At 36.1% G+C, this 20,425-nt stretch overlaps 1 protein-coding gene across 1 annotated transcript in view; it reads right to left on the reverse strand.

The window, feature by feature from the left end:
- Positions 1-20,425, reverse strand: part of NUP98 (nucleoporin 98 and 96 precursor) — a 115,235-nt gene that overhangs the window by 51,694 nt on the left and 43,116 nt on the right. Inside the window, exons 12-15 of the mRNA XM_039252054.1 lie at positions 19,841-19,981; positions 13,774-13,907; positions 11,379-11,566; positions 900-1,016 (exon numbers count right to left, since the gene is read on the reverse strand). Of these exons, the coding sequence (XP_039107985.1) occupies positions 900-1,016; positions 11,379-11,566; positions 13,774-13,907; positions 19,841-19,981 (580 nt within the window). The remainder of the gene's footprint in view (positions 1-899; positions 1,017-11,378; positions 11,567-13,773; positions 13,908-19,840; positions 19,982-20,425) is intronic.

Raw genomic sequence — 20,425 nt, forward strand, 5'->3', positions numbered from 1 at the left:
CAATTTTAGTTTAAAAAAAAAAAAAAAAAAAGGCACTCTATGTAAGGTCAAATAAGAGTGGTGAATTTCTAATTGAAAAAATTAAAATACCTTAGATTTTAAATATTATCAGCAAGCTATTAGAAAATGCTTCATTAATGAAAACTCAAACTAGAATTTTATCCAAAGAGAAAAACAGGAAAGCAAAGATGTACATAGAATTTTTCACCGAGGCATTATTCTGAATATACGAATATCAAAATAATCTAAATGTCTTCAAATGGAGGACTAATTATCATATATTCACAATAATGGCTATCAAGTCATAAGCATATATATTCACATTGATACAGAAAGGTATTTATAATAAAATAAATGGAAATAAGAAAGCTATTAAATATTGTATCATTCATGCCTATCTCTACAATATCTATCTATATAAAAAAATTTCAAAATCATAAAAATATATACCAAACTATCAAGGGTTACTGTGAATATTTCCACTTCCTCTTTTATACACTTCTATACTTTTTTTTTTCTATACTATCTTTCCCCCCTTTGGTTACAGTGACCATGAATCACTTTGATAATGATCACAAATAAGATATCCCTCATTTTAAAGGTGGTGAAGAATGTCAAATATGTGAGAACCCTGTCCAAAATAACATGCATGGATACCAAATAAATACCAAAATAGTTATGCAAAACTGAATCAGATAAAAATCAATAATTTTAAGGTCTAAAGTACTCAAAAAACAAGAACAACACTTAATTTCTAGATGCTCATATGCTGTAATACTACGCAACATTCACCAAACTTCATACATTTTCATACAATGAGTAAATTCCAAGCTTAGAATCTCTTCAAAATGAGAATAGGGTTCTCTACCCGAAACAACCCAAAACAAAATCTGGTTTACCTCTCCCCATTTTCTGGATAATCAGATGGTGAAGCAAGATCTTCAGAGTCACGATTAACAGGAGAGAAGAGATTGCTATTGTTAAGGTTTTTCAAAACCAACTTCTTAATGCTCTTCCTATAAACAGAGACCAAAAGAAGAAAACAAAAAACAAAAACAAAAACTCAGGCACACATAATCACATCACTGTCATTACCTTAAAAACTGGAGTCAAAAAGAGCACTCTTGTTCAGCTCCTACATATATAAAAACAGCCTAAGAGGTTTCAATTCACAATCTTTAATACATAACCAGAACGTAAGGTCTCAAATATATTACACTCTGCTGTTTGGAATGCTAAGCACATTCAAAAAAAAGTGGGGAATCCCCCTTGAAAACAGTCATCCTTCTCTGAATCTTGAACACTTTATCCAGGCACTTAGATACCCCATCACACTATGTCTCATGTTTTGACTAATTCTCTACATGTCTCCTCTCTTTAAACATTCTGTTCCTTTTTTGATAGTCAGGATTTATGACTATCTCCTCAAAGAACTTGGCATGCTGTCTTAAATAGGAAAGAGGTATTTGCTGACTAAATAAGATTTCTTTTTAATGATGACAAGAAAGAAATAGGAGTAAAAACCCCTGATATTCAAAGATGCAAATAACCACAAAATTTCAGGTTTGTGTATAGAAGGTTTACTTAAGGCAAGAACGTCTATGGTATACAAGCTTCAAACAAAAGAACCATATGAAGATATTAATCAACCTCCACTTAAAAACTCACTGGATTAACTAATGTGCTACATCTCCTCTTTAAAAAAACAAACTGCAGGGGAGCTTACTGGCTCAGTTGGTCAAACTCCAGACTCCTGATTTTGGCTCAGGTCATGATCTCACAGTTTGTGAGTTCAAGCCCCATGTCAGGCTCTGCACTGACAGTGTAGAGCCTGCGTGGGATTCTCTCTCTCTCTCCTTCTCTCTCTGGCCCTCTCCACTCTCTCAAATAAATAAACTGAAAAAATAAAAATAAACAAACTGCAAGCAGTATATAAATAATACTTTTATTTATTTCTAGTCTCAACAACTGAGTTATATGGTAACAATCATCAGGAGCGTTTTTTTCTAAATGCGTGTATGCTAGCTATAGTCCTTACTATAATGACGTTATTAAATATAAAACAAGCCAATGAAATAAGCACTTGACCATAAAGAATTGTTATTTCAATGAAAATTAAAACTTGCTTTCCTATTACTGGGTTAACACAAACCAATCCTCCTAGAGAGGAAAACCAGAAAAGCTAGAGCTCTTTACAGGCATCAAAAGATAACAAAATAGTAAAAAAGGGCAGAGACAGCACCTGGAGGGACACTAGCACAGGGAGGTTTTATTAAAACAGTGTATGTTATTCAAGGTTGCTTTTCTCCTGGAGACTTTTCTTCTCTAAAATTTTATTTTTTTTTTAAGTGATTTCTACACCCCATGTAGGGATCAAACTTCATGACCGTGAGATTAAGAGTTACATCCTCTTCCAACTGAGCCAGCCAGGAGCCCCTACAGGGGACTTCTCTGATTCCAAAGGGAAGGTTAAGAGGCTGTTAAGTGTGCCTGACAGTCTTGAGGGGCTAGAGAGACAAGGATTGGAGTCTGGAGCCACCAAGAGGTTGGGGGCATTAGTAAATGCCACTTAGTCTGTGTTGGGATCTGGAAAGTCTCTACCTCTGGAAGTAAGAGAGATCTAAAAGTAAAAAGTATAAATCACAAGTTCAGCTCTGACTCATCTCAATAAGGACTTGTCATAAGAAGGCAAAAATTCTCTGAAAATATCACTGTCTTTGAACTCTAATTATTGCCTTAAACAGTTCTGAAAATAACAGACATAAAATATATTTTTAAAAAGACACAAAAGGAGACAAGATATTTCTTCAAAGACGAATGGCCAATAAGCAAATGATAAGATGTTCAACATTATTACTTATAAAGGAAATGCAAATTATAAGCACAAAATACCACTTCACACCCAGCAGAATGGCTATTACTCACAAATAAAACAGAAAACAGTAAGTGCTGACAAGCAAATGAAGAACATGAAAACATGCATTGCTGTTGGGAATGTAAAATGGTGCAGCTGCTATAGAAAACAGTTTGACAGTTCCTCAAAAGGTTAAGTACAGAATGGCCAAACAATTCCAATCCTAGATATATACCCAAAATAACTGAAAACAGTGAGTCAAACAGATACTTGTACATCTATGTTTATAACAGCACTATTTACACAGCTAAAAAATGTGAGTAACCAAACGTCCAACAACAGATGAATGGATAAAGAGAATGTGGTATATCCATACAATGGAGTATTTATTCAGCCTTAAAAGCCATGAAGCTTTGATACATGTTACAACATTATGAATATTAAAAACATTATGCCAAGTAAAACAATCCAGACACGAAAAGAATACTGTAGGACTCCCCTTATATAAGTATTTAAAACAGGCTAATTCATACAGACAGAAAGTAATACAGAGGTTAACAGGGACTGGAAGAAGGAGGAAATGGAGAATTATCGCATAACAAGTGCATTTTTCCTATTTGGGATGATGAAAAGGTTCTGGAAATGGTTGTGATGGTTACACAGTACTGTGAATGTACTTAATGCCACTGAACATATCATTTTAACCATTTTTATTTATATTTTACCACAACAAGAAATATTAAGTAAAAAATACGTGGGTAAAATACAAGTGATTCAGGCATACCAATGTATGCCTGTAAAGGCTGTTAAGTATTAAAATAGATAAATTTAGAGAATCATAGATGTGTTCATTTTTTGTGATATTGGAGGTTAAGGAAATAAAGTAACTGAAATATCCAAACCAAAAAAAAAGGGGGGAAGGGAATCAGTATGAATATTGAAGATCTAAATGATTAGCAAGCTTAGCCTAATTTAAGTTCATCATAGTCCAACAACTATCTTTTTGTCTTTTTTTATAAAGTTTATTTATTTTGTGGGGGAGGGGCAGAAAGAGAGAGAGAGGGAGAAAGAGCGAGAGAGCACTCAAGAGCGAGAGAGCACACGCGCATGAGAGAACCCCAAGCAGGCTCCATGCTGTCAGTGCAAAGCCCAATACAAGGCTCAAACCCATGAACCAAGAGACCATGACCAAAGCTGAAATCAAGAGTCAGACGCTTAACCAACTGAACCACCCAGGTGCCCCTATAGTTTTTCCAAATACACATGGAATGTTTACGAAAACTAGCCATATGTTGGGCCATTTAAGCAAGCCACAAATTTCAAAGAATCAAAATCACCCAGAGTACCTTTTTCTGCAAATAAGCAAAAAATCATTAACAAAGCAATCACTTAAAAATCTCTATGTTCAGAATTCATACTCATATAATCAAAGGCTCAAAACACCTCCCCCATGAAAATCAGAAGCATTTGATTATCATATATAATTACTACTTGAATGATAAGAGTACTCCATATCAAAACTTAGAGAACACAAATATAGCTGAACTAAAAGGAAATTTGTATCTTTAAATGCATGTATTTGGAAAGAAAAGCTGAAAATCAAAAAGCGAAGCATCCATTTGTAAAAAATACAGGAAATTAAATACCAAAAAAGGAGAGGAAGAAAGGAAGGAACTAAAGACAAAATGAAAGTAAACATTAGTGAAAATACAAATAAAAGTTCATAAAACAGAAAACAATCACAGAATCAGGAGCATCAATTAAAGCCAGAAGTTAGTTTTTTGAAATCACCAATAAAATTGGTAGATCCATGACCAGACTGAGAAAAAGAGAAGGTGCGCATGTGCAAACATACACACCCACACACCTTTGTCAGAAATGGAAATTGGGGGTGGCTTAGTTGGTTAAGTCTGGGTGGCTTAATTGGTTAAGCGTCCGACTTTCGCTTAGGTCATGATCTCGCGGTTCGTGGGTTCGGGCCCCGTGTCGGGCTCTGTGCTGACTGCCAGCTCAGAGCCTGGAGCCTGTTTCAGAGTCTGTGACTCCCTCTCTCTCTGACCCTCCCCTGCTCACGCTGTCTCTCTCTCTCCTAAAAATAAATTTTAAAAAAAAATTAAAAAAAAAAAAAAAGAAATGGAAATGGGGGGATATCCCCACAGATTCTACTGAAACGAAGAAGATAGTAAGAATACATTTTAACTAGTTTATGCCAATAAATTTAACAATTTTTAGTCAGTTGAAATGAATGTTACAAAAGCATAACTTGCCAAAGGTGACTCAAAAAAAAAAAAAGCTCAATAGCCCTATAACTTTTTATATAAATTAACAATTTAAAAAAAAGCCAAACCAAGCCTTATCACAAATAAAACTTCAGACCCATATATCTTCACTGGTACTCTATTTAATATATACAAAATCAAAACGGCCTATCTTACATAAACTCCTCCAGAAAAGAAAAAAAAGGAAATACTCTCAAATTGGTTTAAAAGGTCAGCATAAACTTTATACTAAAATCAGGTAAGAGGAGTGCTTGGGTGGCTCAGTCAGTTAAGTGTCCGACTTTGGCTCAGGACACCATCTCCTGCTTCGCAGGTTCCAGCCCTGCATCAGGCTCTGTGCTAAGAGCTCCCAGCCAGGAGCCTGTTTTGGATTCTGTGTCTCCCTCTCTTTCTGCACCCCACCCCCCAAACTCATGCACTCTCTCTCTCAAAAACAAAAAAATACATTTGAAAAAAAAAATCAAGTAAGAAAGGGAAATTCAGGCCAATCGAAGTTATTAACACAGATGGCAGAAAATCCTGGAAAAACAGTGAATCCAAATAAGCAAAGAAGTTACCAAACACTATTAGAGAGCCTGTGTCGAAAAGACTTCTCCAAGAGCACCCTGAAAGTGCTCTGTGACAACTGGACAACCATAAAAAAACACCAGCTACAACAGACTGAAACACAGCAACCAGGGTGGGGAGACTGATGAAATAATTCACATGAAGAACATACTTTCAACTAGAAGGAACCAAACATAAAAATAAAAACAGTGCCAGGAAAAAGTGAAGAGGACTAGGACAGAAATACAAAGTTAGGTACAAAGAACAGAGTATAGCAAAAGTAATTTGGGAAAGCAAAACTATGTGACTTCAAAGACTAGATTTATTTCAACAGATTCATGTATATTCTGCCATAGTTATGTCACTGCCCTCAATTGGCTTATAGGAATATAACTAGAAAGGTACGTAGGAATAAAATTTATTTTTTTTAATGATTATTTTATTTTAATTAAAAAAAATTTTTTAGGGGGCATCTGGGTGGCTCAGTTGGTTAAGTGTCCAACTTCGGCTCAGGTCATGATCTCATGGTTCATGGGTTTGAGCCCCTCCCATCGGACTCTGCACTGACAGCTCAGAGCCTGGAGCCTGTCTTCAGATTCAGACCCTTCCCTGCTCATACTGTCTCTTTTTCTCTCAAAAATAAATAAAACATTTTAAAAAATTAAAAAAAAATTTTTTTTAAATGTTTACTCATTTCTGAGAGACAGAGAGAAAGTCTCTCAGAAATGCATGCAAGCGAGGCAGGGCAGAGAAAGAGGGAGACAAAGAATCAGAAAGAAGCAGGTTCCAGGCTTTGGGCCGTCAACACAGAGCCCAGCCCAATGCAGGGCTTGAACTCACGAACTGTGAGATCATGAGCTGAGCAAAAGTCAGACACTCAACCGACTGAGCCACCCAGGCAGCCCTATTTTTATATTTTTCATTTTTGAAATAGAGTGCACACATGCACAAGCCAGAGAAGGGCAGAGAGAGGAAGACAGAGGATCCGAACCGGGCTCCGTGCTGGCAGCAGAGAACCATATGTAGGGCTCAAACTCACAAACATGAGATCGTGACCTGAGCCAAAGTTAGACACTTAACTGACTAATCCACCCAGGCCCCCCAAAATTGACTTTTTTATTGAATTTGTATCCCACAAACCTTGCTACATTTATTAGTTCATAACTGACATACAGTAAACTCCACATACTAAACTGTACAATTTGATACACTTTGATATCTGTGCACACCAGTGAAACCATTATCATAATCCAAAAAAAACAACACAGCCATTATACCCAAAAGTTCCCTTGTACTCCTTGTACTCTCTCCTTTCTACCATTGCCATAATGACAAATTGCATTTTCTAGTATTTTATGTAAATGGAAGGGGAAAAACCCTGATTTGGCAAATACAGGATAGAATCTATTAATTCTAGTAAGTTATGTTTAGAACAAACATTCAAGGGGCGCCTGGCTCAGTTGGTTGCGCGTCCTACTTTGGCTCAGGTCATGATCTCAAGGTACGTGGGTTCAAGCCTTGCATCGGGCTCTGTGCTGACAGCTAGCTCAGAGCCTAGAGCCTGCTTCAGATTCTGTATCTCCCACCCTCTCTGACCCTCCCCTGCTCATGCTGTCTCTCTCTTTCTCTCTCAGAAATAAAACATTTAAAAAATTTAAAAAAAAATTCAAAATAATACTGGAAAATTTAAACTATTTGAAAAAAACATAAGACATATTTAAAACCAGAAACACAGCAAAATAATCCCTCTGCCTGACAGTCCTCCCTAACCCTCTTCAGTTTATTTATTTACTTTTAAAGTAATCTCTATGCCCAACATGGGGCTCGAACTCCCAACGTGGAGATCAAGAGTCCTATGCTCTACCAAGTCAGCCAAGTGCCCCTCCATCTTCAATTTAAGTGACACATCCTCGGAGTAGCTTTCCTTCTTCATTCTATTAGTCTCTCCTACAGTGGCAATCTCTACTTCTTTCTTTCACCTGTCTCACTTATGATTACTGTCAACATCTCTCTTCCCTCACAGACTGTGAATTGGGTGACAGGAATGCATCTTGTTTGTAGCTGCATTCCCACTGCCCATCACACTTGGAACTTAGTAGTTACTTGATAAATGTTTGTTGAATGAAGGAATGTATACATGAATTAAAGAATATTCTCAAATTTTTGTCACTCAGAATAAATATAATTACTGGCTTGCTCTATGGTAAATTTCCCCTGACTAGAATGAAAAGGAAAAAGGAAAAAGATGTGGCACTGATAAGGTTCTCACACTGTCAATCTAGCAAATTCATCTTTCAGAGCAAACAGAGTACTGTTCTAGTGGCAGCCATACTTATAAAGTCCTTCAATAATCTTTTACCATCTGTGGTATTATATGGCAACTGTTTACAGAGCTATGAAGTGGTAGCCCAAGGCTTGGTTTAGGAAGTGAACAGTACCATGTCCCAATTCCTTTAGATACTTAAATACAGTTAATACTACATTCTAGATTCTAACAACTCAGTCATGGAAAGCTGACAGCATTAACTGGAAAGACCTTTACAATCTCCATCCCCTTATTCCCTAGTTTAACATATCCATCTCTAAGACCCTCCCCCATAACTGGCACAAGAGTAAAGCTGTGGGACTGTATGCTATTACTTAGCTCCTTTTATTCCTAAGATGCAATTAGATGTTCAACATTTTTTGATTACTAAGTAACAGCAACTATTTCAGGCACTTTAAATGACAGAACTAAACAAGGGTATCTACCTATATAGAACTCATGTTCTAGAGGGAGAAAACAGGAAAAAAAAAAACTAACTAAAAAAATAAATTAGAAGGTATGAGGAAGGAAAGAAAAAGAAGAATGAGAAGAATGTGGGGGAGTGCTGACAAGAGAAAAGACAAGTGGAATTTTCAATAGACTAGTCCAAGTAATCTTCACTGAGGGGACACGTGACTAAACAGTGAGGGTTTAACTATAAGGATTTATGAGGAGAAGTGTTTCAGTGCAAAAAGAACAAGCAGGGCAAAGGTTGAAAGGCAACACATTGCTTTTCTGTCCTAACAGTGGCAAGGAGGCAGTAAAATTAGAGTGGAGTAAACAATGGAGAGAGTAGTAGCTGTATTCATACAGGTAATGGAAGATCAGATCTTATAGTACCTTACATACCATTGCACGGAATGTGGCTTTTACTCTTAGTAAAATATGAATTACCACACAGTTTTGGACAGAAGAGTGACATGATAGGACTTAACACTTCAAACAGATCTCTATGCTAGCTACATTCAGAATAGAATGCAGAGGGGTAAGGGTAAAAGCTGAAAGATGAGGAGAATATTGTAGTAATTCAGTGAAGAGATGATGATGGCTTGATCAGGATAGTAGAGTGGTTAAGAATTGGTTAGATGCTGGGTAATCTTTGAAGGTACAACAAAGATTTGCTGATGGTTTAGATGTGGGACATATGAAAGAAGTAAAGGATCCCAAAGTTTCTGGCCTGAGCAACTAAAATGATGAAAATGCAATTATTTGAGATAGGGAACTTTGGATGGAACAGGTTTGAGGTGGAAGAGGAAGAGTTCAGTATTGTAAATATTAATTTTGAAATAAATATCTTTTATTTATTTATTTTTTAAATATTTTTATTTATTTCTAGGAGAGAGACAGCGTGAGCAGGGGAGGGTCAGAGAGAGAGGGAGTCACAGACTCTGAAACAGGCTCCAGGCTCTGAGCTGGCAGTCAGCACAGAGCCCGACGCGGGGGTCGATCCCACGAACCGCGAGATCATGCCCTAAGTGAAAGTCGGACGCTTAACCGACTAAGCCACCCAGGCGCCCCTGAAATAAATATCTTTTAGACACCCAAGTGGAGATGTTGAGTAGGGCTGGATATAAAAATCCAGAATTTTGGAGAGAGGTCGAGAGGGTGGAGATAAAAGTTTGGGAAACATAAGACTATAAATGACATATAAAGCTATGGGACTAAATTAAATCACTCTGGGAGACAGTAAAGAAAATGTGATCAAGAACTGAGCTCAGGGGCATTCCAATTTTAAGAAGTTAAGAAGAGGAGGAACCAGCAAAGGAGACAGAAGGAGTAACCAGTATAGCAGGAAGAAAACTAGGTGTGGGGTTCCTGGAAGTCAATTAAAGAATCAAGGACGGAGGGCATCTGGGTGGCTCAGTTGGTTGGGTACCTGACTTCGGCTCAGGTCACAATCTCATGGTTCATGAGCATGAGCCGTGCTTTGGGTGAGTTTGAGCCCCATATGGGTGAGCACCAGCCCCGCTTCAGGTGAGCTCAAGCCCCACTTCTCTCTGTCTCTCTCTGCCTCTCACTCACTTGTGCCCTCTCTCTCTCTCTCAAAAAAAAAATAAATAAAGGAGAGATGGATGGTGTAAAATATTTCTGATACCATTAAGACTGTTGAGACAGTAACACAGAAGTAGAAGTCAAGAAGGGGATATGGGTGGTTATCAGCAAAATGTGTATCTTCCCACCCTAAGTTTTTCTGTGCCAAACAAACTGCTAAATGCTGACATACAAACATGAATAATACATTGTCCTTGCCTTCAAAATAATCCAATGATATGCTAAGAACTGTATAAAAATGGACTTTCCACCTTTTCTAAAGCAGTAGCCTGCCATATTTTTAAGGAAAGAAGGGAGAAGTAATTTTTAAACTTGGTAACATTTATAAATAAAGAGCTGCAAGTGATGAATTTCCACTTTTTCTCCACAGCTTAAAAAAAAGGGCCAAAATCACACTTCTCTGATTAAAGTACTTGCTGTTAAAAAAGCCTGTGTACAGGCACCTGGGTGGCTCAACCAGTTAAGCATCCGACTCTTGAGATCTCATGGTTCATGGGTCAAGCCCTGCATGGGGCTCTGTACTGGCAGCATAGAGCCTGCTTGGGATAGTCTCTCTCTTTCTCTCTCTAAATAAATACATAAACTTAGAAAAAAAAAAAATGAAACAAAACCTGTGTGAAGTGCCTGGCTGGCTCTGTCAGAGAAACATGCAACTCTTGAACTCGGAGTCATGAGTTTGAGTCTACACAAGGGGTGCAGTATATTACTTTAAAAAACAAAAACCAAAACCTGTGTATGTATCTGTTTGTCTATGTATCTAGAAAAATAAACCAGAAATGAAATGCTCTGAAATTACATCTCCAAATGTTAACTACTGATAAGAATTTGGTATGTATTTCTCATTTTATTTCCACATTCATATCAGCACTCTAGGGCATATTTGCTCTACCACAGAATTTAAATGTAATTTTAAATGTTTACCAACAACTCTTCTACATACTTTGTGTACTTTTTCCTGTGTAATTATTATTAGTTCAATACCTATATGTATGGGGATATAAAAGATAATTGGTTTGGTCAATTTAAGTTGTAAGAAAAAAGTGTCTTCTGCTTAAAAATAAAATTATGCAAGCATTACATTGTCAAAATAAAACAAACCCCATGCATATGTAAAACTAGAAGCATATTAATCTAAATATTTTTATGTTAACCATGTTTATCCCTAGGAATGATCAGGTCACTTTTATTACCTATAACTTTCTCTTTGTTTTTCAAATTAAAAATAGAAACAAAAACCTAAACATAACATTTGTACTACATTCAGGTAAATAATTACATATTATTTTGTACTTAGTTAAAATTAACATTCACATTTAATTTATGCTGACAAAAATGAACTCACTTAGGCATAAATGCTCCATTGGCTAAGGATGGCTCATCATCATCCAGCCCATCAAAGAGATGGGACTTGGCTGTGCCTGTGGTCTGTAAAGCCTTTGGTCGAACTCTGGTGGCAGGACGCGGTGTTAGTTTATAATGAGTGGGTGTAGTGAGAGCCTTCTGGGCTGCTGGATTTGTTGGTTTCAATCTCTGAAAAACAAAATCATCAAGGAAAGTTCTAGTTTAACTCAAAAGTGTTGTTTTGGTCTTAAAAAAATTACAAGAGTTCAAATCTCATATCTGCCAGTCACCCAACTGGATACCTCCTTATTTTTCAACTAAACCAAAAATCTCACTCTTCAAAATAAACTGAGATGTACCCATGAATTGCTATTCAACTTCCATACAATCCAAATCACTCTGAAAAAAAAATGATACTAGCTTGCATTTATTCATCATTTAGTAAACACTAACCTTTGTGAGTCAAACACTAAGTACTCACAATAAAAATAATAAAATCACTTCCCTTGATTTTTGAGGAAATTACAAGATAGTGGAAGAGATACAACTAAATTAAGACTTCAGGGGTGCCTGGATGGCTCAGTTAGTTGAGGGTCTGACTTTAGCTCAGGTCATAATCTTGCGGTCTGTGAGTTCAAGTCCTGCTGTCAGCTCAGAGCCTGGAGCCTGCTTTAGATTCTGTGTCTTCCTATCTCCCTCTCTCTGCCCCTCCCCCGTTCATGTGTGCTCACGCGTGATCTCTCTGAAAAAAATAAACATTAAATTAAAAAAAAAAAGACTTCAGGTTGATTTTGATGGCACCTTTATTATGCTTCTATAGCATCTTCAGGATGTTATATATTTGTTTTCCTAAACATTATACATGGGATTATACAACCACTTGAAACAATGTCTAACACATAAAACCTGTCACAATTTACTGTTCTCTTCATCATGTCAACTGTTTGCAACAGTGAACCTTCCTAGATATTTGTTGTGATCTTTCATAATTGTGTGCCTTTGTCTGGAATGTCTTGACCTAGATCTACCAACATCTACATACATACTCAAAAAAAGTTAAAATGTTACCTCTTTTGCAAAGCCTTATCAAACTTTAAATACTCCTTTAACATAAAATTCACCATTTTAATGCATACAACCCAAAGGGCTTCAGTATATTTAATAAGTTGTACAAGAACCACCACTATCTAAATCCAGAACATTCCCCCTCACCGCATAAAGAAGTGTTGTGCCTACCAATTCCAGCCCTTACAACTTGGCAATCATGAATCTATTTTGTCTGTATAAATTTGCCTATTCTAGACATTTTATATAAATGGAATCATGTGGCCTCTTATTTCTGATTTCTTTCACCTTGCATAATGTTTTCAAGGTCCATCAATGTCATACATAGCATGTATCAGTACTTCATTCCTTTTTATGACTGAATGATATTCATCATATAGATCTACAACATTTTGTTTATCCATTCATCAGCTGACTATATATACTATATTGAGCTTGAATAAATTTAAACACTTTAACAGACCTGATCTTCCTCACTAAATAGCAAGCTCTTAGAGAAGAAGTTGTTTTCATTTTGTATCCTCAGTACTGAACACAGTGACTACCACATATTTAGGCCTGAAATTATGCAGTACCACTAACACATAATTTTCATTTAAGCACAACTTATATTTACACAGCATGTTAAGAAGCCCTTTAAATTCCCATCTTCTCATTATATTTAGTTACAGGGTTAATTCAAGAACCAGCTGAGGGAGAAATAAGATGACATAAATGACTGAATAGCTATAGACTGATCATTTACTATAAGCAGAGTATACATCATCGCATTTAATTCTCAGCACTAAATAATATTACCATTCCCATTTTACAGATGAGGGAGCACATTCAGAGGCAAAATAACATGCTCAAGTTCTCATCCATTGTACATGGTAACACAAGGATCAAAGAGACCAAAGACTACTTTTAACACCACACCACAGTGAGCAAAAGAGCATTTCTTTGACATTAGAGTATAAAGAATTAAGACAAAGTTAACTGCAGAAACCAGGAGAAAAAATATTGATATGCCACTTAAGAGCATTATTTTAGGGAAATCAGCCTCTCTGAGCCTTAAGTTTGCTCAACTATAAAATGGGAATAATAATGTATGCCTTAATTCAGAGCTTTTGAAAGTCTCACCCCTCATCTCCAGTCCAGTGTTCATTTCACCGCCATGCTGCCTTCTAGATACAGCAAACATAATTTTTTGCCCAGCAAAAAACATAATGTGTCTTAAAACCTTAACTGTACCTAACTTTGCTTAGGCTATATATGTAAGAAATTACGTTCTGCACAGTTAGTTTCTCCTGATCTGAGAATAAACTTTATAAGAGCATCCTTAAATTTACCTCTTCTTTCTTTTTAGGGTCTGACATAGGATTCCGGAAGAGAGGAGAATCTCCAAAAGGTGAGTACGTTAGGCTATTGATATGTTGCTGAAGAACAGCTTGCTGGGCAGCAGAAGCATTGGGATCTGTCAAAGCTGTTTTGGAAAAAAGAAAAGAAAAAGTAAGATGTCAGTCCAGGGATCCAATGCATTTATAACAAGAGAACACAGAATCATTTTGGAGACACTTTCAAAATGTTCAGACTCACTCAACAGCATTATTGGTGCGAAGCAGAGGAGCAAATTGTGAAGAAAACCAACAATCAAACTAATGGATCAAAGATATGAAGAGGTTTTTCATAAGAGACAACCACAAAATTTTTACTTAAGTGTTCATTGTCAATAATCAATGACATCAAATTTAAAACAACCCTGAAAAAAATATATTATACCTACCTCATTATCTATCAGTGCTGCAGCTGTATGAAAAGAGTTACAGTCTCTGACTTCTAGAAACATTATAAAATGGTTTACTCTGTCTAAAAGAAACAATATGACAGCACATAAAACAAGTACTGTTTTTATATTTTTTAACCTACTTGTTTCAATCATGGAAATTTAACCCAGGGACTTCATTAAACTAGAAATAAAATAAATGTTTACAGTGTTTAATGAATATTATGTTACAGTTAAGACTTGGAAACAACCTATGTCCAACATTAACAGTTGTAAAAATCATGATACATCAACATGGTGGGTTAAGTAGTTATTAAAAATAATGTGTTTCACTGTGTAAATAAGGAAATAACTTCGATTTAGTAAGTAAAAATTGCAAAATTAAAATATTAAGTATACTAAGACTACAGAGGAAGAAAGTGGCATATAAAAAATGAAAATGATTGCTAAGGTGTCTTTATATGTTTATTATTTGCATTTATTATTCATATTAATTCAAGTAAAAACTGAAAGAAAAAGTATCACTATAATTAGTCTAATTTTCTTTCTGAGTATAAAAACATGTCATTAGTTACAGAGACTTTAGGGAACTAACAAGGAATGATAATCTAGAAGTATACATAGCAAAAACAAAACAAGCCAACAAAAAATACTGCCACAACTATCTGCATTGTATCCTGACTGATGAAGAACTGCTTTACAAAATTAGTATTTCCAAAAATACTGATTAAAAAAATCAAATCATACTTAAGTCATTTAGAGATAAAAATACTTTTTTCATTTATAAATGTTTAAAATAAGGCTAACATCAAATCGTATTAGGTAATCCACATTAAAGTAGTGCCAGAAACAAAACATCTGGAAAATTTAAGTACTCATAATAGAGGAAAAAACCACAATAGCAGCAACAACAAATCCAGAACAGACAGCTAAAGCTAAATTAATGAAAAAGGGGAAGATCCACCTTAGTCAAATTAAGCTTTCTTAAAATCAGTATCAATTAAATACTAAAACACTGTACGCTAATATATAAGTAGAGAGTGCAAGTTTGCTCAAGATTGTGAAACCCAGATGTCCATTTTAAGAGTATATAGTAAATCATCTGTACTTGGAAAGTTCCTAAATCCAATTTAAGACCATCAGCGGGGAAATAAATTTAGAAAAGCAGTTTTGGTACACAGTGCCACACAGTAACAGCATAGTGTTATTCTGTGGAATATTCAAGGAAATTCAAGAAAATGTGGAAGTTTTTAAAACAACTCTAATATTCACTGGTCAAGTTTCTTATCTGACAGCCAATTATCCATTAAAATTAATAGTGACCTGCACGAGCTCATCCCATCATTAACAAATATAATAAGTCACCCCACCTGGGCTTACTCAAAACAGCAAGAACTCCTTTAACAAATCTAAACATAATTAGGAAAGTGTGTGAGGATATTTTTCTTTTTGTAGGTTTAAATATGAAGTCTTCTCTAAGTTAACTGTATGATTTAAATATATAGACAAGAGAGCTGAAAGGTTACCAAAACAAGAGAACTAGCAAGCATGTAAGCATTAGTTAAGCTGTCATTTATGTTATATTCAATTCTGGTCACAGTATTTTGAAAACATACTGACAAGGCCACATCATGACCAAATGATTAAAGGGATAGGAAAAAGTATAAAAACAAAGTCTGAGAATAGAAAAATCTGATGATACTTTATCTTAAAGAAAGACAATACTGTAACAGGCTGGTTTGCTTTAGCCTAAGAGATAAAAGGCAGAACCACTGAGTGGGAAGTCTATGGAGGTGCATTTTCGTTTCTAAACAACCTGAACAAAACAACAGACTAGACCAATTTGGAAAGCTGTAACTGAGGGACTCCCACCGTAAGAGTGGACTCAGACTCACATAAGCTCTAGAGCACCTTCCAATTAGCGTCCTGTGATGCAAAGATGTACATTCTAAAAGTCAATATAGCTACTTTTAAGTTTGTGGTAACATTACTATATGTAACTGTAATATTAAATGCTCATGTCAGGACCTTTTAATTGACTTTAGAAGATGGATCATCAAAAGCCATTGAAAAAACAGTACTATCCAAGTAAAAATGGCAGGTTACAAATATTTATGGTACCCTCTTCTGGTGAAAAGAACGAAAACTACAAAAAAGAAATAAAACTGAAAATATCACCTTTAATGATAAAGCGGACTCCCTTTTTTTTTTTTTAAAGACAGAAAGAAGAGTGCCTGCACACAAGAGTAGGAGAGAGGCAGAGGGAGAAGGAGACAGAGAATAGTAAGCAGGCTCCACACTCAGTGCAGAGCATGATACTGGGAATCTCACGGTTGTGAAATCACAACCTGAGCTAAAATCAAGAGTCAGATGCTTAACCAACAGAGGCACCCATGCATCTATTTTTTTTTAAGTTTGTATTTATTTATTTAGAGAGAGCAAGCACATGTGTATAAGCGGGGGAGGGACAGAGGGAGGAGAAGAAGAGAATACCAAGCAGGATCCCTACTGCCAGTGCAAAGCCCGATACGGGGCTCAAACCCATGAACTGTGAGATCATGGCCTGAGTCAAAACTGGGTCAGACGCTTAACTGACTGAGCCACTCAGACACCCAGAGATCAATTAGAATTCTAATTCACCTCCACTCCTTCCAAAGATCTAATTAAAATCTAGGTTTAAAACATATTAAAATATAACCCACAATAACAAAGAATGGGAAGTAACAAGGGAGCAGATGAAAAAATGTAACAAATTTTTAGGGGAAAGAAGTGGACAGAGGCATGATAAAGCAGGATAGAGCAAACTGTAACTTAGAGTACATTCATAAGGGATTACAGCACAAAGTAGAGCATTATCTGCCCTGAAGAATCCCAGAAAGGTTAGGGATTCAATGATACCAAGTTTGAAGTGAGACTGAAAGCAGGAGAAATGAATCACTGTAAAGTACATGTACAAATCACCTACACCTTCATCCTGTAAATCCTTGATGCTTAACAGACAAGCCAAACATCGGAGTGTGCCTCTGATGAAACTAAGTTAACACATGGAAAGAACAAGGGCAACTAGTTTCAATACTTGCATCATCCCAAAGCTAAGAATATGGCATTCTAACCATCAGGAGACCCTGGGACAATAGCTGATTCCTGGACTATGTACATTAAAATGAAGCCTACTGGTAAATAAGCTCTACCCATATATGTAAATTGCCAGTGAGCTTTTTATTATTTTATTCTTGAATAATAAGGATTATGGAGCATTAAAACAAAAATAATCCTGAAGAGGTAAGGCACAGAAGAGTCCTAAAAAAAATTTTAATGCCAATTAACAAATTCAAAGTTTCAAGAAATAATGGATTCTAAGAACTAGATGCTTAAAACAGGAACTTTCAAAGAAAGAGAAAGAATTCTTGTAAGTTAAATATAAAAATTCAGGATGCCGGGGTGGCTCAGTCAGTTAAGTGTCCAATTCTTGATTTAGCTCAGGTCATGATCTCACGGTTTGTGAGATCAAGCCCCCCCCCTCATCCCTACTCCGGTCAGGCTCTGTATTGACAGCACAGAGCCTGCTTGAGATTCTCTCTTTCTGCCCCTCACACTCTCTGTTTCTCTCAAAATAAATAAAATGATTTAGAGGACAATAAAAATCCAAAAAAATAGAAACACAGCTTAAAATGCTAGCATTAAGATAGAGGGATGCCTAGGTGGCTAAATTGGTTGAACATCTGACTCTTGATTTTGGCACAGGTCATGATCAGGCTCCTCACTGAGGATGGAGCCTGCTTAAGATTCTCTGTCTCTCTCTGTCCCTCTAACCAGCTTGTGCACTCGTGCACTCTTAAAAAAAAAGAAAAAAGAAAAGGAAAGGAAAAAAATCAAGCATTAAGATAGAAAGGGTATAAGCAATTCAGTAAGATTTCAGAATAAAGAGACAATCCTATATGGTTGTGGGGAGTGGTGGCTGAACAAGTCTCAAGAATCAAAAAGGCATTAGACTTCTCATCAAATAATGGTTAATGCAAGGAATATTGGCCAAGTTCTGAGGATAAATTATTTTCACAGATTTCCAAAATATTAAAGCATGAGGAACAAAAAAAGGTACTGTATTTTCAGAACTGTAAGTGATCAACGTTTACCTTTCATATATAATTTACTTAAAAATATATTCCAGGAAATAAAGAGGAAATCCCTACATCCAGGACGGAACAGTTCTCACTATGTAGGCTTGAAGGGAATATTGGGAACAATGCTGAAGGCCAAGGGAATAATCAGAGTTCATACTTCTTTAGAAGAACAGAGGGATCAAGGAATAATGTATCCAGAGTAAAAACAAATTCTGATACCATCCTTAAAAATTTGGACAAGTTCAGAAAAGTGATAAAGGGCTAGTAATGCAGAGGGAAAAAAGAATGAAAAATTCTAGGAGAAAGAAAAAGCTTTATGAGAAAGGTGTCATTGGCTGTGCAGCAATGTTTTCATAGTTGTAAGAAAATGCCACGCTTGGGGCTCCTAGGTGGCTCAGTTGGTTAAGTGTCTGACTTCAGCTAGGGTCATGATTTCATAGCTCATGAGTTGGAGCCCCATGTCAGGCTCTGTGCTGACAGCTTAGAGCCTGGAGCCTACTTTGGAGTCTCTATCTCCCTCTCTCTGACTCTCCTCAGCTTGTTCTCTCTCTCATAAATAAACATTAAAAAAAATTTTTTTTAATTCTATGCTCATATTACTACTTTTAAGTTATTCTTTAATCTAAGAAAAGTTAATCTAGTAACTATAGGACAAAATACATTATCAATGTTATCAATATGAAAATATAAAGATAGCAAAAGAAGAAATGAGGAAAAAGAAGGGTGAGAACAGGTATTAATACCCTTACTTGACCAAGATAACTCAAGAAATACTTTCTCTCAGTTGACAGAAAAGGAAAAAGGATATAGGGACACAGCTTAAATTTGCAAAAGTCTTATCAAAATATGGTACACGGGTCATGATACTACAGGAGATGAACTTAATGGTAAAGAGACTAACTTTCAACTGTCTCATTTACTCACTCAGTTACCCTATTTATGCCAAGTGGTATGTTTTTTATTTCCAACAGAACACCTTTCTTTCAAAAAGCTATTTAAGCTAAAAAGTTCATTTTAAGTTAGAAAATAATAATAATGAAAGTGACAGGCAGAGAGGGCAAAAACTGGGAAAGGGTATTCAAATGAATGAATTATGAAAAACACATCAGTAGATAAAACTAAACTTAGGGAATTTAGTAACACAGCTATATTAGAAATGAATAAAGAACATAGAGGTGATAAGTGAGCTAAATTTTTCATCTACTACTAACAACTTAAATTAAAACTTAATAAAGCAAAACATATCAACATAAGTGTATCATTTAGAGATATGAACTTAACTATACACCAGGAAACAAAGTGGCTGTAAAAAGTGGTTTCCTAGTCAGGCCTGGGAGTGGGGAAGTGGAGAAGGCCAGGAGCCATCACATGCCCTTCTGTACTACATGACTATTTAATTAAGTGCATTTGGGTTATGCTTTGGTAGGGGGATGGAATGGGTGGAAAATGAGGTCAACAAGTATTAGCAAGAAATACAACTGAGTAAAGCCTTCTGAAGTGACTGACACTTACCTACTGGGGCCTGGGGGGCTCCAAAGCCCAAAGTGGCTGTCGTAGTATTAAATCCAGGGGCCCCAAAGGCTCCTGTACCAAGAGGCCCTCCGATCTTAGGTTGGTTGTTCCCAAACAAAGATGCCTGTCCAGCACCAAGAGCTATGGAGACAAGAGGAAAGAAAAAGCGCCACAGGAGATCCTTTGAATGTTATACCAGAGGTCAGTTACTTATAAATATAATACATTTGGAAACTTCATAATGACCACTCATTTCAACAAAAGAGCCAATATAGTCAATGCTAACTATATGCCAGGCACTGTGCTGAGTACATTACATATATCATAGGCAAAATACTTAACCTCTCTATGCTTCAGATTCCTCAACTATAACATGAGTTAATAATACATAGCTTAGATATTTATCCTAAGGTTAAAATGAATAAACACATACTAACTAAGCATTTAGAGGAGGACTGGTAGATACTAATACTCATTAAATATTAGCTAGTATCTCACTTAATCTTCCTAAGCCTGAAATAGGACACATTATCTGCATTTTACAGATGAAAAGACTAAGGGTTTAGTAATTAACTCAATGTCACA

This window comes from Hyaena hyaena, unplaced genomic scaffold (genome assembly GCF_003009895.1).
Source record: "Hyaena hyaena isolate Hyena2069 unplaced genomic scaffold, ASM300989v1 scaffold_406, whole genome shotgun sequence".
In the NCBI taxonomy this organism is placed as follows: Eukaryota; Metazoa; Chordata; class Mammalia; order Carnivora; family Hyaenidae; genus Hyaena; species Hyaena hyaena.